This window comes from Lathyrus oleraceus, chromosome 5 (assembly GCF_024323335.1).
Source record: "Lathyrus oleraceus cultivar Zhongwan6 chromosome 5, CAAS_Psat_ZW6_1.0, whole genome shotgun sequence".
Taxonomy (NCBI): Eukaryota; Viridiplantae; Streptophyta; class Magnoliopsida; order Fabales; family Fabaceae; genus Lathyrus; species Lathyrus oleraceus.
The window spans coordinates 208,764,981-208,789,512 of record NC_066583.1 but is presented as its reverse complement, the minus strand read 5'-3'; the positions used below and the strand labels follow the sequence as shown (position 1 = coordinate 208,789,512).

The following is a 24,532-nucleotide window of genomic DNA, read 5'->3' as shown; positions in this document are numbered from 1 at the left end:
ATCAATAACAGTCAAACAACCAAACATCAGACAACAATGGTGCAAGGCCTAAGGTGCAAGCAAACAAAATTGATTCACCATCCACAAGACCTACAAAACAGCAAGGTTAGTCAACCAAAATAACTTATATCTCAAGTGATGAGATCATATCAACCAATGTGGCTAATTGCTTTGAAACCTGAAATGCACAACTCAAATCGTGAGAACAAACCCCTAAGGCAAAGCCTAGGGTCAAAAGTGAAGAAAAAATTCAAAACAGAATCTAAAACTCAACATGAATCATCTTTAAACAATCATGAATATGTCCTAAAAAGGACCAAATCAAAATCACTAAGCAAGGGCATGTAATAAGCAAGAGAAGTCAAAGGCAAATTCAATGCATTCAAATGGACATACAAGATGAGAAAATGCACATTAAATCAGAAATGGCTCAAACAATTCTGGAAATTTTCATGAGCATACAACATCTCCAATACAATCATCATACCAAAAATCATAAATAGAGAAGCTCATTTGATATGGAAATGAAAATGCACAAGTTGATCATCCAATTGTGTGACACACATTGTCACACCATACAAACATGTGCATAAAACAGAAATGGCAAATGAGAAAAATGTACAATTAAGCCTCAAACATCCATCAACATGTTAGGAGCAATCATGCAAAATTTCATGGAAATTGGATCAATATCAAGCATTTTATGATAGGATGAATGAGACAAGGTCCAAATGCACACATGTTCAATTATCCTAACACAATTCAAAATCCTGCAAGGCACAATTCCAGAAATTAACATCATAAAATTCTAGACATTTCAAGGATCAAGTAGCAAAAAACCTGGAATTATTTGGATCATTCTACAATTAGTTATGATTTTTTGAAGATCATGGAAAAAATGAAATAAAAATTGAAAAAAACATGAAATAATGAAAAGAATTAAATAAAATGGCAATTGCTCCCAGCAGGAATCGAAGCGAGGGGAACTTCGTTGGCCAAAACTACGTCGTTTCATTCAAAGCCCTAGTAAAAAACTAGCGGCGGAAACCACCGTCTTCTTCATGAAGACGGTGGTGAACAGTACACGATTTTTTTTTCTTTTCAGAATTAGCGAAATTATATATGGTTGGACTAGTCTTGACGTGTAGATCACGAATCCACTAATATTTTTCTCCAATTCATCATATATTTCAAGAATCGATCAAGAACACTTATGAACACCAAACTTTAATCTCTCATAACTCTCTCAATATTCATCCGTTTTTAATAAATTTTATATCAGTAGAACCAGCATGAAACACTCTACAAGTCTATGCACATAAAATCATGAATTAAGAGGTTCGAAATTTTGACCTCTTGAAGATCCAACAATGGCAGTGGCTGATCCAGGACTTGGCAAGTGTGTAAATCCACTCCTATATCACTATTATGAAGCTTGAAGTTGAAATTGAGGCTTAAAACAGCTTAGATCTTGCATAACAATCAACTTCCATGCTTGTGTTCTTGAGCTTGCTATGCACAATTCTGGTCCAGATTTGATGATTCAAGGCTTGATCTATACTAAATCCACACCAAAGAACAAGAATATAGAAGAAAATTGAAGGCTTATATGGAAGAAATTTGAATTTTGATTAGGAGAAAATTTTGGAGGGAGAGAGAATTTTGAGATCTAGATCTAGAATCCTCCTCAATTCTGTTATGATTATGAATATATATGCTTCACTAATCACATACTAATTAAAATTAGGCATGGTTTAGTTGTGATTAATCAAGATAAGGTGTTTTTGCAAAAATATGAAAATTGCATGGTGCATGGAGTAAATGAACGTGAACAGTAACCAAAGCATGATCTAATTCACTTAAAATCATTTTTCAAACACAATGGCAATGGTAAAAAGTTCCCATGATGCACCAATTTTAAATTTTCAAAATTCCCTCCAAAATGGGCATGGAATAGCAAATGATCATATGATGGAAATTCATGCAATGTGATGAATGTTTTGGAAATTTCATGTCATGAGAAGCATTTTAGAAAAAGAGGCACCAAATTTGGAGTTATGAATCAAAAGTTATGGCCTTTTGAAGTTCCAAGCACACTTGGCAATGATTTGATCATATCTCCTCAACCATTCATCATAAATTGATGATCTTGGACTTTTTGGAAATGGGAGAGAGAGATATATTCAACTTTCATGTTGGATAAAATTTCATTTGAAGCTTATTTGATGTTGGAAAGATCAAGTTGAATTTGAACCAAAAACTTTCCATTTTTGGAAACTTCCAATTACAGGTCACTTTCCATTTTTGGAAAGTTTTGATCTGGCCTCAAATTCTTCAAGATAAGCATTTGACATGATTAATAAGCCCCTTTTGAACATGAATGAGATGTTGAAACTCATTTCTCCACCTCCTAGCCCTTAGTTAACTTTCTGTTGACTTTCTGGTTGACAGATGACTTGGAAATGCTCTGATCAGCTTGAGCCTCAACCTCTTGAGGAAATTGCTCCAAAATGAACCCCTAACTCTTGTAAGCTCCACATAACAATAATATGATCCTCATCCAAGAAACCCTAATTGAAGCACAAACCCTCAGATGGCTAGTGATCAATTTATGAGACTCTCAGGCTTGCATCTCTTAACCTCTCTATCTTCTGAGAAAGACTTTAGAGGATGACTTGCTTGTTCTCACATGATATGTAATATGCAAATGTCTAATGTCCTAAATGAAAAGCAATATGCTAAGCTAGTCCCAAGAAAGGAGGGCAAATTTTGAGGTGTTACAGTGTGTTACTATGTTCTGAATAGTGGCACTATCGAAGAGCAAAACGCTATTTTTGAAAGGCCTCACCAGGGGATGCAGAGTCACCTCAAGCCCCTATACATTAGGGCCAAAGTTGGACAAGTGGGAGTGAATAAAGTCTTGGTGGACGGAGCAGAAACAGTCAATTATATGCCCCAATTCATGTTGAAAAAGATAGGCATGTTCGACACTGATGTCAAACCTCACAACATGGTACTGTCAAATTATGAAGGTAAGATAGGACAAACGTTGGGCGTCATACAAGTGGACCTGACGGTTGGATCGATCACAAGACCAACGATGTTTATGGTAATACCTGGAAAAGCAAATTATAACTTACTACTGGGGAGAGAATGGATACATGGAGTAGGGGCGGTCCCTTCGACCATGCATCAAAGAATATCTATCTGGAGAGAAGATGGCGTGGTAGAGAATGTCGAAGCTGACCAAAGTTACTTCATGGAAGAAGTAAACCATGTGGACAAGAGAAACTTCAACAGGAATTTGGCGCACATAGGACCATGTTACCCAGCGGAAGAAGGCTACGCCCCAAATAAAAATGCCTTGTACTTCTTGACTCTCCACCCAAATGGCTTCCAGTGGGATAAGGAGATTATGGGAGACCCAGAAGTAGGGGAATCATCTAAAATATGGCCAACAGGCTGGGATGAAGACTTGTACTATGACTGAGTCTTCTTTCTTCGAAAAGATTTCGGCCTACATGGCTGAGAACAAAAGACAAGCGGCTCTCGAAGCCGAGATAACAAACATGGCTAAAAAAGCCACATATGGTGAAATCTATAATACAAGACCGGGGGAGTTCTCTAAACCAAAACCCCCTGACGAACAAGCACCTGTGGAACTAACAGAACAGAGGTTAGACGCCATCTACGACAAAGAGCCTCTGGGATTTGAAAAAGATCCAGTAACGTCAAGTGCAAAGATGTTAGCGAAGACCCTCTCGAAGAGATTGATCTCGGAAATGGAAGTGCAAAAAGAATTACCTACATCAGCGCTAAACTGGACCCCAAGTTGAAAGTGAGAGTTATTGAATTGCTAAGAAAAAACAAAGATTGCTTCGCTTGGGATTACGAAGAGATGCCTGGTTTGAAGAGGGACTTGGTCGAATTAAAGCTGCCTATCAAGGATGGCAAGAAGCCCATCAAGCAAACTCCAAGGAGATTCGCCCAAGAAATCCTCTCAAAGATCAAGAAAGAGGTCGAAAGACTTCTCTGTTGCAATTTCATCAGAACTACAAGGTACATCGATTGGATTGCAAATATAGTCCCTGTTATCAAGAAAAATGGCTATTTACGAGTATGTATAGATTTTCGTGATCTAAATGCAGCAACTTCTAAAGATGAGTATCCAATGCCTGTGGCAGAGATGCTGGTTGACTCAGCCGCAGGCTATGAATATCTCAGCATGCTTGATGGATATTCTGGCTATAACCAGATTTTTATTGCAGAAGAAGATGTTTCTAAAACATCTTTTCGATGTCCAGGGGCAATAGGCACTTATGAGTGGATAGTTATGCCTTTTGGCCTAAAAAAACGCAGGGGCAACATACCAGCGAGCAATGAATTCTATATTCCATGATTATATAGAGACATTTATGCAAGTGTACATAGATGACATTGTGATAAAATCTACGTCAGATGAAGATCATCTAACCCATCTCAGCCAATCATTCGAAAGAATGAGAAAACATGGCTTAAAAATGAATCCTCTTATGTGTGCGTTCTTTGTGCAGGCTGGAGATTTTATGGGCTTTGTGGTCCACAAAAAGGGGATAAAAATCAATCAGAACAAGACGAAGGCTATTATGGAGACCAAAACACCATCAACCAAAAAAGAATTGCAATCATTATTAGGAAAGATAAACTTCCTAAGAAGGTTCATTTCGAATTTAAGTGGTCGAACTCAAGACTTTTCTCCCCTTCTGCGCCTGAAACAAGGGAAGTTCGAATGGAATGACGAACATCAAAAGGCATTCGACAAGATCAAACATTATCTGACGAATCCTCCTATCTTGGCACCACCATGTGGAAAGAAGCCTATGAGACTGTATATATCAGCTTCCGACACTACCATAGGTAGCATGTTGGCACAAGAGAATGAAGGTGGCGTTGAAAGAGCCATTTATTATCTTAGTAGGGTTTTAAATGATGCAGAAACTAGATACACTTCAATAGAAAAGTTGTGTCTTTGTTTGCATTTCTCTTGTACAACTCAAGTATTATATAAAACCTATTGATTTATACGTCTCTTCGCATTTTGATGTCATCAAGTATATGTTATCTAAGCCAATAATGCACAGTCGAATTGGAAAATGGGCTTTAGCACTCACTGAATACTCTTTAACCTTTAGGCCTTTAAGGGCAGTGAAGGGACAAATAGTATCAGACTTTATTGTAGACCATGCAGTGGTCGAAAATCCTCAACTTCAAGTTGAGTTGAAACCTTGGAAATTATTCTTCGACGGTTCCACTCATAAGGACGGAAGTGGGGTTGGGATAATGTTAATTTCTCCTGACGAAATTCCAAAAAAACTCAAATATAGAATTGAAGGTCCCCTTTGTTCTAACAACGAAGCAGAATATGAAGCCCTTATTGCAGGACTTGAGGCTTTGTTGGAATTAGGGGCAACTAGGGTCGAAATTAAAGGAGACTCAGAATTAGTAATCAAGCAACTGACGAAGGAGTACAAATGTATAAAAGAGAATTTGATTATGTACTTCGTCATTGCAAATAGGTTACTCAAAAAATTCGAATACATTGACATAAAACACGTCCCTAGAGTAAAAAACGAAGAGGCTAATGACTTAGCATAAATAGCTTTAGGGTATAGAATTTCAAAAGAGAAGCTAGAAGAACTTGTCGAAGTAAGAGGAAAGGCAATGGCTGCTAGATTGTCTCCGACATATTTGGAAAACACCCAGTTAGGATATGCTAACAAAGAGGAGTTTGAAGTATTGGCCATTGATACCTTAATAGATACAAATTGGAGGAATCCAATTATTAATTATCTCAAGGACCCTTCGACAGATACAGAAAGAAAAACCAAGTACATGGCTTTATCTTATGTGTTGATAGGGAATGAATTATTCAAGAAAACCCCTGAAGGGATCCTGTTGAAATGCTTAGGAGAAAGCGAAGCTTACTTGGCATTATCTAGTGTACATAGTGGAGCTTGTGGAGCACACCAGGCAGGCCATAAGATGAAATGGTTGCTTTTCAGATATGGAATGTATTGGCCCACCATGTTAAAAGATTGTATAGAATTTGCTAAGGGTTGCCAAGAATGTCAAATACATGCAGGAATTCAACATGCTCCTGCAAGTGAGCTTCATATAATTATTAAGCCTTGGCCTTTCAGAGGGTGGGCATTAGATCTACCTGGGGAAATTAGACCCAATTCATCCTAAGGGCAAAGATACATACTTGTAGGAATTGACTATTTCACTAAATGGGTCGAAGCAGTACCTTTAGTAAATGTGGATCAAGAAACTTTTATCGAAATCATTCAAAGGCAAATTTTATAGAGATTAGGAATCCCAAAAAGTATAACAACAGATCAAGGATCAGTTTTTACTGGTCGAAAGTTGCAAGAGTTTGCAAAGGAAATGGGTTTTAAACTGTTAACATCCACACCCTATTATGCTCAAGCCAATGGGCAAGTCGAAGCAGCCAATAAAGTAATAATTGGTTTAATCAAAAAACATGTAGGAAAAAAGCCAAAAAACGGGCACAAAACTTTAGACTAAGCACTCTGGGCTTGTCGAACCTCCCCTAAAGAAGCCACTAACACTACAACTTTCCAGCTTACATTTGGACATGATGCAGTACTACCTGTCAAAGTCTACCTGCAATCAGTGAGAATCCAAAGACAAGGAGAAATTCCATCTGACTTATACTGGGAAATGATGATAAATGAGTTGGTGGATTTGGACTAAGAAAGGTTACATGCGTTAGAAGTATTAAGAAGACAGAAGGAGAGGGTAGAAAGGGCATACAATAAGAGGGTCAAAGGTAAAACCTTCACTATGAATGATTTAGTTTGGAAAGTCATATTACCTACGGATCGAAAGAATAAGGCATTGGGAAAATGGTCTCCACATTGGGAAGGACCTTTTCGAATTTTAAAAGCCTTTTAAAACAATGCATACGAAATAGAAGAACTAACATAGGATTGAAGAATCCTAAAAGTAAATGGAAAATACTTAAAGAAGTATAAACCATTTATGCACGAAGTTAGAATCATAACAGCATAGTGAGTAAAGAACTATCATGGCCAAAATGGTGAAGATATTTAAACTCCAAATATGTGCCAAAATGGCTTTCGTCTTAATCAAGTTACAAGTAAACAAGAGTCGAATAAAGCAAATACAGGAGGAAATAAAAAAGGAATAGTGGACCTCATCCGATCATATTTTTTCTTCGCCAAACCAATCTTATACTGAACAGCCGCTTGAACTCCTCTGAGGCGTGCAATATCTTCGTTCATAGCCATAGCTTTTTCGACATGATCCACGCTTTGCTTCGCCAGATCATTAGATTCAGTATTATTCAAGCCTCGGATAGCATCCTGCTTCGCCTTAGCGTCAGAAATCTTCTTCTGCAATTCTGCAATATGAGATTCCCAGAGACGTATGGAAGAAGTGTAAGTGTCGAACTCTGCTTGGGCTGATTTTCTAGAAGCGGCTAACTCCTCAGAAGCTTGTGAAGTTCTAAGGGAATTGTCAAACTCAATGGCTTGAGCTTTTTTAGTCGATAGAAGCTTAGCTTTGGCGTCCACCTCCCTATGATATTCAGCACACACTTGGTCAATGAGGTTCTGAATATCAATAAGAGCTTCACCTACATCAGTGGGGCAAGCAGTGATGTTGATCTTGCTTATCAGCTTCTTTATGCTAAAGCCCACCCCCACATTATTCCTTAATTCGTCAAAGAGATTTACATCAAAAACTGCCTTCTTCACCTGCTGAAGGAGTTCGTCATGTGATGCTTCGTTTGCACTAGCACCAGACTGGGTCGAAGCTCCAGAAATACTTTGCTCTGAAGAAGACTCTCTTTGAGCCATCATTAACCTCACATACTTGAGGGGATCATTCTGTTTTAAAGGCTTTTTCTCCTCCTCAGTAAGTGGTATAGGTGAAGTCTGGGTGATGGATGGTCGAACTTTAGTTGGATTTGGGACCGTGTCGACACTGGCATTACTAGTTCCAGTTTGATTTCCCTCAGTATCAGCTTCTCCCATATTCATGTCTTCATCTTCTTGAAAATACCCCTCAATTTCATCTGAATCCTGATCGTCCTCATCAGCATCATTTGAAGGGAATGCAACTCTGGCAGGAGAATTACTAGGAGTATCCTCAGAGTCTTCTTTCCCTGTTGAGAGCTTCTCGCCAACGTGCTTCGAATCTCTTTTACCATCTTCGCCAGGAGAAGAGGTTTCTTCTTCGTTTTGAGCGTTATCTGCTTCAAGATTTTGAGCTCCAGTCGAAGAGCCTTTGTTTTGGATAGCACCGCTGACTGTCGGAGGAGGAGATGGATTCATGTCGCTCGAATGATCACTTTGATTGGCAGTAGAAATGAGGGGAGTGGTGGCTTTGTCCTGAAAATAAAGTGTTAGAATAAAAGTATGAGTTTGTCGAAAGATAGAACACTTAAGGTCGAAGTATACTTGTTGAGCCTCAGGATCCGAGGCATTGCTCCCAATGTGCTCCAGCGCTGCGCCACCAGAAGGCTAGGATGGATTTTTCTTTGGAAGAGGAGGAAGAATGGTGGTTTCGACACCTTGTTGTTTATTTGGTTGGAAAGGGGCAACTGTTGCCTTGTTTTTCTTCTGTTTTTTCTTGAGTGGAGTGGGGGGAGTATCCTCTTCATCATCTTCGACAAGAATTATATTAGCAGGAGAGGTTTTCCTTTTCTTGGGTGTCAAAGGAGGCTTGCCACTACCCTGAAAAAGAAAATTATAAATAATTAGAAAAATACGAAAGAGACAATAAAGTTATTTGATGTAATACCTTTGAACTCTTCTTCGGTTTTTCTGGAGCAGCACCAGAAGGCACTCCCTGGCTTGAAGAGGTAGTTGGCCTGGAAGCAGTAGTCGAACTAGCCTTCGCCACAGGCTTTTCTTTCTTCGCCACCTTCCTTTCGACAGCTAAAGAAGGATGCAAGTTAGTCGAAACATGCAAATGTTTAAAAGATTAGCAAAAAGACGAAAGGGAGTTGTAAAACCAAGAAATCCAAACATTCCATACCTTCACATGTCGGAGAAGTAATTTTCACTGCAGCTAAGTCGAAGTGAAGAAAGCCTTTGAAACTGTCTAAGGTATGTTTGGATGCAACTACCCTTTTTGCAGGTTTTTGTTGGTCATTTTTCAGTTCATTAAAAATATTCCCGCATGTAAACCAGTAAGGGTAAGGGGGGGAAAAATGACAAAGCAAAATCTGCACTGGGTAACTTTGGAAATTTGGGTGGTTTGCACTCAAAGGCCAAATCATATTTCAATTCAGGTTTTACAGCTTTGAGAGATTTTCTTTTGGCAATCTGCTTTTCAAATTTTTCTTTTAAAATTGGCGTTGCATAACAAACGGTTCCAACAAGGTTCGTTGGATCATAGACAGTTTCGAAGTACTTTTGGAATGCTTGGATTTCTTCAGAGTGAGTAAGCTTACCCTTGGGGACATTTTCCTGCAAAGATGAGAAAGCCTTTGTTAGACGTTCTTTGATTTCAGCAGTAGAAAACATATTCTTGGAATAGAAATCTGTCCACCAAGTGGCAAAACCATTGGTGGAATAGAACGACAGTTGGAAGGCTATTAATTGGAATTCGGAAAAATTGGCATGGAATTCTTTGTGGATGGCGATGTCTCGAGCGCTCCATTCAGTCCCTGCACAACAGATCTCGCGCTTTCGTTTGAATAAAGAAAAAGGGATAAGTTGACACAACCCAAATTATCGAGAGACAAAATTAGGCTGATAAGCCAATAGACGCACATGGCTCTTTACTGGCAGAATCCTATAAACAAGCAGCCTTGGGAGGAGAAAGGCATACCATATGTCATTGATCTCTGTGTTGGCAATTTTCACAGCGTCTTCGAGCGAGGCAGTAAACCAGGAAGGACCATGGGTTCGACTGGCAAAAGGAGCCAGCGAAGGAAGGAAATGGTGATGCTTCGAGAACATCAAGGTGTATTTGGTGAGGGAAGTTTGTAAGTTGTCAACATCATCAGCTGGAGTCAGTCGAAGGAGTCCGGTGCCCTCTATGCTTCAATTTATTATCTCTGGGGCATTTTCTTTGACTTTTCCTCGTGTTGGCAAAAAGGATTAGAAAGTGGCATTAAGCCACAATTGAAGAAGCCAATAAGGCCCAGATAGTAATAAATTGGTACCAGTTTCGTATTCCTTTAGCTTAGCACTAGCCGATCCTAGACTTTCATACAAACTAGCCAATAAGAGTTCACTCAAACACACTCTTCGACCAACATGCAATTGGTTAGCGAGCGTTAAAAATCTCTTAGCAACTTGTAAAGATTTGCAGCAAAAGAAGAACTTGGACAACCATAGACCTAAGAATGTTATATGTTCTATATCAGAAACCTCTTCCCCATCAGCGTGGTATAGATTAATGTAAGTACTAAACGAAGCGTTCTTAACATTGAAGTCAATCAAGTTTTCACAGTCTTGGTAGGGGTCGAAGGTTTCGCCTGTCTGAGGAAGTCCAACAATGACAGCTACGTCGAAAAGTGTGGGAGTCATCATTCCACAAGGAAGATGAAAGGTGTTATATGTGTTATCCCATAAATATAGGCTGGATAATAATAAAGGCTGACAGTAACTGAATCCCAACTTCGACATCTGGATTAGGTCAAAAATACCCAATTCTTTCCAAAATGAAGCTTTCTTCTTCTCAACTTTTGTTAACCAGTCTAGATAGGATTTGTCTAGAGTTGGACAAGACCGAAAGGGTCTGAAACTATCAGTGATAAAATCCAGTTGAAAAGCTTCTCTCTGGTTTAGATCCTCATTATCTCTAGAGGAAACAATTTTATTGGCTATGGGTTTAGTAGTATGATGACAAGGAAAAAACTGAGCATATTTCTCTAAATGTTCTTCAGATACTAATGGGCCTAAAAACCCTAAAGCATTTCCAGAAAGTACGGAAGGAACCATTACCTGAGAAGCAAAAATTGCTTTCTGTTCTTTCAAAAGTTTTGGAGCAGTGATGTATTCTCGGTCCCCAACAGTGACAGTTGTGCTGGTTGGAATGTTCTGGGAAGTAGAACTTTTTGAGGATCCAACACCTTTGATGTTCTTTGATTGCTTTTGTTGTTTATCAGAAAACATTGTAATGGGTTTTGGATATTTTGAAGAATTAGGGTTTTAGGGAAGAAGAAGCGTTTCAGAGAAGTTGGAGAAGATGAACTTAGATGGAAAATAAAGATTTTCGTGAAAAGAAATAGAAAAATGACAAATGAGCTTTTATAGTGCTAAACCTATGAAGCTGACTGGTTACGCTTTACTAGGGTAGTGGGCCACGTGGTGGTTTTTCTGAGAAAAGGGTATAGGGAATACTATTCATTTTCTTGGAAGTTGAAACTCATGATGACATATAACTGCGCACACATTCTGATGAGACGTTTTGAAAAGTTAATCATGATTAACTGAAAAATATGGACTTTTAGGTCTATGAAAGGTCTCTGGTCAAAATCTGGTGAATACAAAAAATGTCCATTTCTACAGTAATTCGAAATAGACATTTCTTGGGGGCAATTTGTTAGCTGGGGATTTCGATAGATAGCTGAAGTTCTTTGGAAATGTTACGTTTTGGAGAATAAGTAAAAGATGGCTGTGTCAAAGTTGTTTAATTCTTTTCGTGGGTGAACAATTCTTTGTTGTCGAAGCCTGAGACTTAGAAGATTTTTGGGTTTCCATAAAGCTCTCTTCGACATAGGCGTTCACAGAGTCGAAGCTTCAAGCGAGAAATATTTGAAATTTAAACAAAGCCGTTTCGTCAGGCCAACACGTGGAAACATCTAAGACATGCAACGCTTGAGAATGGCGAACGTGGCAGTCATATGTGTAGAAGCCGTTAGGGTCGAATTGCAATAAATAGGGGTCTTAATTTTAGATTCAAGAGGTGTTCAAACAGATATACATAAATTCACAAAATATACTCGAAGTGTTGGTGTAAGCCCTAGAGGCCAATACTTTTGGTACTTGTATCGAATTATTTATTAATAATAAAAGGCTTTTTCTTTATTACGTTTGTTTAATAAAGTCCCTAGAATAGCTAGTCTGTTTAATGTATCAAGTATGACTTAATCATGAGATCACATTAAATATAAGGACACTATTCTTAAAGTATCCGTAGTCGAGCTTTATTGTGAAGTGGGATGACATTAAAGCATTAAGACTATTATGTATATAGACTGATGATCACATCTCATGGATCATGGATAAGGAGTTATCAAGTCTTAAACATAGGTATGAATATTAAGAGTAATATTTATACCGGATTGACCCGCTATGAGAATACTATATAGAAAGTTATGCAAAGTGTCATAAGTTATTCTCATGGTGATAATGGTGTATACCACTCTTCAACCTGAAACCACTATGGACCCTAGATGTAGAGTCAAGTGCTTTATTGCTGATCAAACATTGTCCGTAACTGGATAACCATAAAGACAGTTGATGGGTACTCCACGAAGCATGCTGAGGGACATGAGTGACCTAGATGGAATTTGCCCATCCTGCATAACAGGATAAATGTCTATGGGCCCAATATTGAACTGGACAAGGATGACACGGTCTATGCCTTGTGTTCAATATAGACATAAGGGCAAAAGGGTAATTATACACATAAGTATTATCACAGAAGGAATTGTCAGATCACATGACATTTTCGTGTCTTGGGTAGCAGTGATGTGTTGCTAGATACCGCTCACTGTTTATTATGTTAAATACATGATTTAATATAATTGCCAATGCCGCGAAAACCTACAGGGTCACACACAAAGGACGGATTGATGAGAGATAGAGTAACTAAGGAACACCGTAAGGTACGGTGCCCTTAAGTGAATTGTAGAACATCGTAAAGGTACAATGTACTTTACGAAATATGGTAAGGTACCATGAGCTTAAGTGATTTTGGGCATATTATAAGATATGGGCCAAAATACACTTAAGTGGGCCTTTTAGCTTGAAGGCCACACAAGTGGTTCTATAAATAGAACCCTTGTGCAGAAGCATTCATTGCGGTTGGATTATTTTCGTTTTCTCTCTCTCTCTCTCTCTCTCTCTCTCTCTCTCACTCAAAGCCTTCATTCGTACCAGCTAGCACTGTGATTGAAGGAATCCGTTCGTGTGGACTGAGTAGAGACGTTGTCATCGTTCAACGTTCGTGATCGCTCCGTGGATCTGCATCAAAGGTTTTGATCGTCACAAGAGATCTGCACCAAAGGTTTCAATCGTCACAAGAGGTAAATATTCTATCACTGATCATGACCATTCGTAAGGATCTCTAAAGGAGAAAATTTTAATTTCCGCTGCGTTTTGGATCGCAATTCTCCTTCACGAAGTACCAGAGCGAGAGAAAAGAGTTTTACGCTGAAAATGTATGTATGAAGAACACCATAAGTTTCATTCATGCTATCTATTTCATACCAATTATTTAAATTAAAGTTATTCACTGCCTTTTATTCTATCGAATTGCCCTTATTTTCAGTAGTTTATCATCACTTTTACTGTTGTATCTACATTTCGCCAAGTCTCCAATTTCAGTACTTTCTCAAAAACTTAAAGCATTTACTTCGAGTCATTTATCTTTACCTTTCCCAAGTAATTTCGTTATCTTTAAGAAACCTTTTACTGCAAAGTTATCGTTATTTACGTTGTTCATAAAGTCATAAGTTTCGTGTAGAATTGTTTTCAAAACACTTTTCGTTGTCCACAAATCAGAAACAAACTTAACCATGAGTCAAATCACCGTAATAATAGTTCTTGAGACACATGTCCTAGGATCAATCTAGTCGATCCTGTAGTTACCAAAAATATATAAATTTGGAAGACTAGCGGTTGTTTATCAGAAATCACAGGTAAACATACACCTATGGAGGAATTAGAGTAGGAAACACAAGTAGTTGTGGAAGAGCAACCTGCTCAAGTAGAACAAGACCATCGTAGGTCAAGCAGGATACGTCACCTAACTGAGAGATATGGATATCTCATAACTAATCAAGGTGATATATTACTCATGGATTAAGATGAGCATGTGACCTACCAAGAGGCCATAACTAGTCCTGAGTCTAAGAAGTGGCTAGAAGCCATGAAATCTGAAATGGATTCCATGTACACAAACTAGGTTTGGACCTTGGTAGAGCCTCCTATAGGAGTTAACCCTATAGGATGCAAGTGGATCTTCAAAAAGAAGACTGCCATTGATGGTAAGGTACATACCTATAAGGCAAGACTTGTTACAAAAGGATATAAACAAACTCATAGGGTTAACTATGATGAAACCTTTTCACCAGTTGCAATGCTTAAATCTGTTTGGATTTTACTTGCTATCGCTGCATATCATGATTATGAAATATGGCAGATGGATGTCAAAACCGCTTTCCTTAATGGGAATCTTCTTGAGGATGTGTATATGACACAACCTAAGGATTTGACATACCAGAAGAAGCCCAAAAGATATGCAAGTTACAGAGATCAATATATGGATTGAAGCAAGCTTCCAGAAGCTGGAATCTTTGTTTTGATGAAACAGTAAAACAATATGGATTCATCAAGAATGAAGATGACCCTTGTGTCTACAAGAAGGTTAGTGGGAGCATGATCGTCTTCCTGGTATTATATGTAAATGACATATCACTAATTGGAAACGATGTCCCTACCCTGCAACAAGTAAAGACTTGGTTGGGGAAATGATTTTCTATGAAGGACCTAGGTGAAGCATCTTATATATTAGGAATCGGGATCTATAGAGATAGATCATAAAAACTGCTTGGCCTAAGTCATATTACATACATAGACAAAGTGCTGAGACGCTTTAATATCCATGATTCCAAGAAAGGATTCATGCCTATGCAACATGTCATGTGTCTATCAAAAACACAATCCCCTTCAACTAAGGAAGAAAGGGATCGCATGAATAAGATTCCATATGCATATGCAATAGAATCTATCATGTATGCCATGTTATGTACTCAACCAGATGTCTCGTATGCTTTAAGTGCAATGAGTAGGTACCAATTTGATCTCGATGATGCTCATTGGGTAGCTGTCAAGAATATCCTTAAGTATTTAAGAAGGAATAAGGACTTATTCTTGATATATGGAGGTCAGGAAGAGCTTATTTTAATTGTACACACCGACGCTAGCTTCCAGACATATAAGGATGACTTTAGATCGTAATCTGGTTATGTGTTCTGCTTAAACGGTGGCGTTGTAAGTTGGAAAAGTTCAAAGCAAGATACAAATGTTGATTCTACAACCGAGGCCAAGTACATTGTTGCCTTAAGTGCAGCAAAGAAAGTTATTTTGATAAAAAAGTTCATTAGTGAACTTGGCATAGTTCCTAGCATTGTGAATCCCATTGATCTCTATTGTGATAACAATGGTGCTATCGCACAAGCTAAGGAGCCTAAATCTCACCAATAATTCAAACATATACTTAGGAGTTATCACCTCCTTCGAGAGATAATAGATAGAGGAGATGTGAAAATATACAGAGTACCTACACTTAACAATATTGTTGACCCACTGACAAAGCCTCTTACATAGCAGAAGCATGATGTCCATACTTGATCTATGGGTATTAGGGGTATGCCTGATTGGCTCTAGTGCTAGTGGGGGATTGTTGGTGTAAGCCCTAGATGCCAATACTTTTGGTACTTGTATCGAATTATTTATAAATAATAAACGGCTTTTTCTTTATTATCTTTGTTTAATAAAGTCCCTAGAATAGCTAGTCCGTTTAATGTATCAAGTGTGACTTAATCATGAGATCCCATTAAACATAAGGACATTATTCTTAAAGTATCCGTAGTTGAGCTTTGTTGTGAAGTGGGATAACATTAAAGCATTAAGATTATTATGTATATAGGCTGATGATCACATCTCAAGGATCATGGATAAGGAGTTATCAAGTCTTAAACATAGGTATGAATATTATGAGTAATATTTATACTGGATTGACCCGCTATGAGAATACTACATAAAATGTTACGCAAAGTGTCATAAGTTATTCTCACGGTGAGGGTGGTGTATACCACCCATTGACCTGAAACAACTATGAAGCCTAGATATAAAGTTGAATGCTTTATTACTGATCAAACATTGTCCGTAACTGGATGACCATAAAGATAGTTGATGGGTACTCCACGAAGCATGTTGCGGGACATGAGTGACCTAGATGGAATTTCCCCATCCTGTGTAACATGATAAATGTATAAGGGCCCAATATTGAATTCGAGAAAGATGCCACGGTTTATGCCTTATGTTCCATATAGACATAAGGGCAAAAAATGTAATTGTACACACAAGTATTATCACAAAAAGCGATTTGTCAGATCACATGACATTTTCATGTCTTGGGTAGCAGTGATATGTTGCTAGATACCGCTCACTGTTTATTATGTTAAATACGTGATTTAGTATAATTGCCAATATCGCAAAAACCTACAGGGTCACACACAAAAGGACGAATTGATGAAAGACAGAGTAAATAAGGAACACTGTAAGGTACGGTGCACTTAAGTTAATTGTAGAACATCGTAAGGTATGATGCATTTAAGTAGAATATAAAATATGGTAAAGTACCTCGCGCTTAAGTGATTTTCGGTATACCATAAGATATAGGTCACATACACTTAAGTGGGCTTTTTAGCTTGCAGCCCACACAAGTGGTTCTATAAATAGAACCCTTGTGTAGAAGCATTTCACTTGATGAAATTTTCTCTCTCTCTCTCTCTCTCTCTCTCTCTCTCTATCAAGTAGAATACAAAATATGGTAAGGTACCACGCGCTTAAGTGATTTTCGGTATACCATAAGATATAGGTCACATACACTTAAGTGGACTTTTTAGCTTGCAGCCCACACAAGTGGTTCTATAAATAGAACCCTTGTGCAGAAGCATTTCACTTGATGAAATTTTGTTTCTCTCTCTCTCTCTCTCTCTCTCTCTCTCTCTCTCTCCCACTCAAAGCCTTCATTCGTAGCAGCTAGCACTGAGACTGAAGGAATCCGTTTGTATGGACTGAGTAGAGGCGTTGTCACCATTCAACGTTCGTGATCACTCCTTAGAGTTGTATCAAAGGTTTCAATCGCCACAAGAGGTAACGGTTTCTATCACTGATTATGCCCATTCGTAACGATCACTAAAGGAAAATTTTAATTTCCGCTGCATTTTAGATCACAATTTTCCTTCAACTACATGGCAAAAGTGAACCATGTAGACAAAAGAAATTTCGACAGAAATTTGGCCAACATAGCACCTTACACACTAACAGAGTTAGTTTACACGCCTATAGAGGAGGCATTTTACTCTTTGAAACGCTACCCTACCCATGGGTTCACATGGGATAGAGAAATCGTGGGGGAGAGGTTTTATGACCCAAACACAATCCGACCAACTGGCTGGGACGACGAATTTGATGATGATGTATGAAGTTGACACATTGAAGCGGATTTCGGCTTATGTAGCCGAAAACAGATTAAAAGTGGCTTTCGAAGCCGAAATACCACATATGGCTGTCAAAGCCCATGACATAGAGATTTTCGATGTAAGTCAAAGGAATAATGTTGGTCCTCGATTAGTCGAACAATCGTTGTTAGTAGGCTTAGATGATCATGGTATGAAAGACCAGAGGCTCGATTGCATTTATGACAATGAGCCTTTAGGTATTGAGAAGGATCCAGGTGTCTCTACCACAAAGATGCAACCTCAAGATCCACTTAAAGAAATAAATTTGGGTGATGGATCTATAAAAAGACCGGCTTATATCAGCGCCAACATCGATCTAAATTTAAGGTTAAAGGTAATTAAGTTATTGCATGAATTTAAGGATTGTTTTGCTTGGGATTATAATAAAATTCTAGGTTTGAGCAGGAATTTGGTGGAATTAAAACTGCCAATAAAGACGAGGAAGAAGCTAGTCAAGCAGACGCCTAGGAAGTCTACCCCCGTATCATGCTTAAGATAAAGCAGGAGATCAAAAGACTCATAAGAAGCAAGTTCGTAAGAACGACAAGGTATGTTGAATAGCTTGCAAATATCATTCTAATAATTAACAAAAATGTAATGTTAAAGGTTTGTATCGATTTCAGAGATCTAAATGCTGCAACTCCAAAGGATGAATATCCAATGCATGTCGCCAAAATGTTGGTCGAATCAGCAGCAAATTTCGAATATCTTAGTATTCTAGATGGTTATTCTAGTTATAACCAAATTTTTATTGCAGGTGAAGATGTTCCGAAGACGACATTTTGATGCCTAGGAGCTTTATGCACCTACAAGTTGGTAGTGATTTCATTTGGCTTAAAGAATGTTAGGGAAACTTACCAGAGGGTGATGAATTCTATCTTTCATGATTATATCGAAACATTTATGTAAATATATTTGATGATATCGTTGTTAAGTCCGCGTCAGGTAATGGTCACCTCGACCACCTTCGACGCTCATTCCAAAGGATGAGGAAACACATGCTAAAAATGAACCCTTTGAAGTGTGCTTTTTTTGTGCAAGCAGGGGACTTTCTTGGTTTTGTGGTCCATAAAAAGGGAATCGAGATAAATTAGAATAAAATGAAGGCCATTAGGGAGACAAATCCCCCTTCAACTAAGAAAGAGTTGCAATCTCTTTTGGGGAAGATCAACTTTCTAATGAGGTTCATATCAAACCTCAGTGGCAAGGTTCGAGCATTTTTGCCACTACTTCGCCTGAAGAAGGAAGAGTTTGTGTGGCATTCAGAGCATCAAAGGGTGTTTGACGAAATAAAGGAGTACCTAGCAAATCCCCTTATTTTGTCCCTTCTAGTTAGGAATAGATGCATGAAGTTGTACATTTCTGCCTCAGACTTGACTATAGGAAGTATGTGTAACACCCCAAAATTTGCCCTCCTCATTCATGCATTCATTTTTAGGTCATTTAACATTTCATATTGCATTTCATCATGTCAATCAGAATCAGATCCAAGAAACTTTATTTAAAAAAATAAAAATAAAAAAACGAAAAAAAAAACGGGAAAAAAACGGATTTTTTTTAAATAAATAAAAAAAATAAAAATAAATAAAAAAATAAAAGAAAAAATATTTGACTTGGACCTCTCTCATTTGAGCCCACAAAGCCATGAAAATCAGGTTATAAAAGAGGGAGAACAGACAGAAAAAGGAAGAGAAGTAAAAACACTCTGAGCTTTCCTTGGAACAAAACCTGGAGAGAAACCTAGACAGAGAGAGTGAGAATTAATCTGCAGCAACCTCCAGGCAACTCTGAAAGGTTCATTCTGACTCACACACTTTCAGCTCAAGCAAACCCTAACATTGGTTTGCAAATCCAGCCGTGCCATTTGATTTCAACCGATCTCTCCAATCAGGTTTGCCCTATATCCATCATCTTTATGCCTTTAATTTGAATGCTCTAAATGTATGAGGTATTATGGGTGAATTTGATACCCTTTTGATGCATGTGTTTGACAAGAGGTTTAGGCCTCCTACCCTTGGTTGCTTTTTGTGAGCTTTTTGTGAATTTTAATGGCATGATTGATGTGGTTACATTTTGATTTGGGGGCAACTCTTGGTTACCCTATTTTGTTTCTCTAACCTGTTTGTTGAGTTTTGTTTTGTGAGGGCTCATATGACTCTTGCAGAGATGGTTTGCCTGGTGTTCCACTTTATTTGTGGGATACCGCCTGGAGGTTTCATTCCGATTACCTGTACTGACTCACTTTCTTTGATGGTGTTAGCTCGGAAGGATCTCAGGGTTTCCTTGTTCCGTTAATTACTGTTACTTCGGATCTTTATCCGTGTGGTACTTTTACATTTTTCCCGCATTTTACTGCTTTCCTAGCTGGAAGACCTCGATAGGAGGAAATGTTTTTGTGTGTTTATTTTTACAGGTTCCTTCGTCAAGGACTGCCTTTTTGCATGAGCATCCCTAACCCTACCAACTCATTGATTTTTCTTCTCCTAAGAACACGTTAACTCCTTCTACTACAGGCGAGTAAGTCTCCAAAGGTCGAGCATCCGGTAGATTGCGTAGTAACGTCGTTCGTCCAAAACCCAATCCATAACCCCGTAGTTAGCCGAACTACGGCTTGCTCTGATTCTCATTCCAGATGAGATACGTAGGCATAAGATGTGATGTCTTAGCGAGCACAATTACCCTTAACCCCTAGGTAGCCGAGCTACGAAGACTCTGATTCTCAGATTCAGATGAGATACGTATGCAGTGGACGCGACATCCGTGCGAGTCATTTTCTTTCGACCCCTTTTTTAGTAAATAACACATTAGATAAACCCACACCCTTTAGACAAGAACTACAAAAGTGGATCCCGTAGAGTACTACGGATGCGTAGGGGTGCTAATACCTTCCCTTCGCATAATCGACTCCCGAACCCAAGATTTGGTTGCGAGACCCCGTCTTGTCCTTTCCTTTTTCCAGGTTTACTTCGAGCGTTTCCTTTCCCTCCTTTGGGATAAATAACGCACAGTGGCGACTCTCCTGTCTTTCTTCGCTGGTTGTTTTTTTTCGCATTCCATTTTTCAGGTTGCGGCAGCTGGCGACTCCACTGGGGACCCGATTTCCCTAAGCGAGTCCCTCCTAGCTTTTGTAGGTTGTTTATTTATTGGGTGTTTATTCTTTTGTACAGTTATTTATCTTTCAGCATTTACCTGCTTTATTGCATTGTGTACATGTGACTGCCGTATCTGCTGGTTCTGTTTGTGAGATGAGTTTTATACCCGGACTCGAGTGCAATTAAGATAGGAGAATGGCATAGTCTTGTTGACTTGTGTGGAGTTATTCCTTAGCAAGTTGACTTGCAAGCCCATTCACTTGGTGGAGGTCATGTTGAGATCAATAATGTGACATAAGTAAGTTGTGGTTAGACATTACTTTTTCCAATATAGACCTTAGAAGCCAAGGACCTTAGTTTACCAAACCCATCTTGGCCTATTCGTAGGACGTAGTGCGAAAGTCGTTCAAGTGTAAGATTTGATACGATTGTTACGCGATACTACACTCATAAGAGTCTCTCTTGAGAATATTTTTGGAATACGAGTAGTCGTTCCTCCGATAATATCCGAAAGATGGGATTATGACTATGGGAACCTTTTGTAGAACATGTTTGGCAGGTTTAAACCTTAGTACACTCCCTTTGGGTGGTTCTTAACCTAAACTCCATGCTCGTGACTTGCAACAAACCCTTGATTCATGGTTGATCCGTTCAGGTATCCTTAATATCAATGAAACTTGGGTGTTGATAAGGTGTAAACCATAATCCACCAAAAATGGATGGTTGATATTAAGGATAACATGATCCATCCCATGACCTTTGTTTGGTGTGCTTTGCTTGATCCTCTTAATTTCTCTCCAGGCAGTGCAACCTGACAGATGTTCAAGCGGATCCAGCAATTCTGATTGACATGCCATTGCATTGCATAACATCATCTGCATATTTGCATCCAACATCTCATGCTTATTCATTTGCAGGGTATTCCCTTTTTAAGGGGGGGCCTTAAAATCGAATAAGCAGTGCATCGCATACCATACATACTAACCCTTGTTTGTTTTGCAGGTGTCACCGCAGTGTCTAATGTTTGTTCCCTGTTTCGGGCAGTTATTGGTCCCAAGCGAGGTCACAGGTACCCGACAAAGGAAAACCGTCCACGACTAGCAATGGACCAGATACAGAAAGAGCTGGCTGATATGCGTGAAAGGATGGATCAGTTCATGACATTGTTGACTGGTATGGCAGAAGGCCAGGCGAAGCTGAAGGAATTGGTTGAAGGGAACCTTGGTAACCCTGGGAACGCTGATAACCCTGTGAACACTGGTAACCATGGTAACGCAAATGCTGATGGAAACCCGGGTAATGTTGGCAACACGGGAAATGTTGGGAATGGTATTGGTGGAAGATACAATGTGAATCAAGGAATTCGGATTAACGGACGCCCCGTTACTGAAGATTATCAGTATGATCAATTTTCTTTGCACGACGAGGCCCTCGAGACCACTCGCCGTATGGATGAGTTTGCTGAGAAGCTCAAATCTTTGGAGTCTCAAAATTCCTTAGGTTTTGATGTCACCAATCTTGGTCTGGTTCAGGGAGTAAGGATCCCTCACAAGTTCAAACCCTCTACTTTTGAGAAATACAACAGGGCTTCTTGCCCATGCACTCATCTCCAATCTTATCTGGGAAGGTTGGGAGCTCACACTGAAGATGAAAAGCTGTGGATGTACTATTTTGAAGACATTTTAACTGGAGCTTCTCGTGAATGGTATTCTCATTTGTCTCGTACTACCATCAAAAGCTAGAAAGACTTGGCAGAGGCTTTTGTCAAGCAATATCAATACAACTTGGACATGGCTCCAAATCGGACCTTGTTGCAAGGAATGTCTCAGACTGCCAAGGAGACCTTTAGAGAATATGCTCAGCGTTGGAGACAAATTGCTGCGTCCGTCCAACCCCCTATGTCTGAAAGGGAGATGGCGGACATGTTCATGAACACTCTTCAAGGCAATTATATCGAGAGATTGGCTGCTTACCCATCAATCAGCTTTGCAGAGATAGTGATTGCTGGAGAAAGGATCGAGAGTCTATTGAAGATGGGCCGAATTCAAGACAACAGTGCTTCCAACTCATCAGTTCCCAAGAAACCGTTTGCTGGTAACGGTCAGCAAAGAAGAGAAGGTGAGACGAGCGCTGTGTATGCCGGCAGAGGCAGGGGCAGAGGACGCCCTAATTATTATCAAGATCAAGTGGCCGCAGTCACTATTCCAACACCTGTTCCTCAACTGCAGTATCATCCGCAATAGCAACCCAGGTACAACAATCAACAACAAGGAGGTAATCCGGGTCAGCAGAGACACTATCAACAACGTCCAAGGCAGGTGGACCGGGTCATTGAGCCAATCCCAATGCCTTATTCTGTATTACTTCCCAAGCTGATTGACATGAATCTGGTTACGTTGAGAACTCTGGCCCCACCGGTCGATCCCAACAATCTGCCTAGAGGTTATGATGTCAACGCCATATATGCTTTTCACTCCAACGCACCTGGCCATACTATAGATAATTGCAAGGCTCTCCAGCTAAAGGTACAAGATTTGAGAGATGCCCAGGCCATCAATTTTTCTCCGGTGCCTAATGTTATCCAAAACCCGATGCCAGCTCACGGCGGGCAGAGGATTAATGCTGTTGATAGTGGGGAAACTTTGAATTTGGTTTCTGATGTGGCTAAAGTGGAGACTTCGCTATCGGTAGTTAAAGACCAACTTTTGAAAGGACAGATTTTCCCGGGCTGTGGGGAAGAGTGCAGAAATTGTCAAGACGCCGAGAACGGATGTGATAGTTTGAGAAAGGGTATTCAACAACTGATAGATGAAGGTTGTCTTCAGTTCGATCAGACTCGTCCAGTGAAGAATGATGTGTCGACAGTAACGTTTTATTTCACTTCTGAAGAAATATATGTTCCCGAGAGACCCGCTCCGACAACAATATATTTCCCAGAAAGTCCAGCACCAATTTACTCTGACAACCCTCAACCGACTTTGATTGGTCCGGTCACCATCATGGTACTAGGACTTGTTCCGTATGAGAAAGACAGTGCTATCCCGTGGCGCTATGGGGCTGATATCTACTGTCAGGGGCAGAAAGTTAACGAAGAAGACATTGACATTGGTAGCTCCGCTGTAGACAATGTTGGAGGAATTGGTGGCTTTACTCGCAGTGGACGCCTATTTGCACCATCAACATTGCGCACGAATGCTGAAGCTGAGGCAGCTGCCAAGGCTAAAGGAAAACAGGTATCCACTGAAGAGGTTACTACCGAGGAAGCTCCTCCTAAGACCGCATTCGAGAAGGAAGTGGATGAGTTTGACTACAAGGTAGTCGACCAGCTAAATCAGACACCCTTAAAGATCTCCATTCTCTCACTATTGATGTGCTTTGAGGCACACAGAGCAGCCCTGTTGAAAGTACTGAATATGGCCTATGTTCCATCGGAGATAACTGTTAACCAACTAGAGTCGGTAGTTTCGAATGTACACACTAGCCACGCGCTAGGTTTCACCAATTATGACCTAACATCTGAGGGCAGGAATCACAACAAAGCCTTGCATATCACAATGGAATGCAAAGGGACGGTGCTTTCCCATGTTTTGGTTGATACAGGTTCTTCTCTGAATGTTCTCCCCAAGAAAGCCTTAACGAAGTTGGATTGCGATGACGCCACCCTGAGGCCGAGTAATTTAGTTGTAAGGGCTTTTGATGGCTCTAAGCGAGCTGTTTGTGGCGAAGTTGAGTTGCCAGTTAAGATTGGACCGCAGGTATTCAAGAGCACCTTTTATGTGATGGATATCCAGCCTGCCTATAGCTGTTTGCTAGGTCGGCCCTGGATTCACGTTGTCGGTGCTGTTACTTCTACTCTCCACCAGAAGCTCAAATATGGACTAGAAGGTCAGATCGTCACCGTCTGTGGTGAAGAAGATAT

The 24,532-nt window shown here is 39.6% G+C and overlaps 2 protein-coding genes across 2 annotated transcripts; one reads left to right on the top strand and one right to left on the bottom strand.

The window, feature by feature from the left end:
• Positions 1–5,700: 5,700 nt before the first annotated feature.
• On the top strand, positions 5,701–6,228 carry LOC127079752 (uncharacterized). Its single transcript, XM_051020124.1, has one exon. The coding sequence runs from the start codon at positions 5,701–5,703 to the stop codon at positions 6,226–6,228; it is 528 nt and encodes a 175-aa protein (XP_050876081.1).
• Positions 6,229–10,136: 3,908 nt separating this feature from the next.
• Positions 10,137–11,156, bottom strand: LOC127079751 (uncharacterized). The gene has a single exon (XM_051020123.1). The coding sequence runs from the start codon at positions 11,154–11,156 to the stop codon at positions 10,137–10,139; it is 1,020 nt and encodes a 339-aa protein (XP_050876080.1).
• Positions 11,157–24,532: the final 13,376 nt, after the last annotated feature.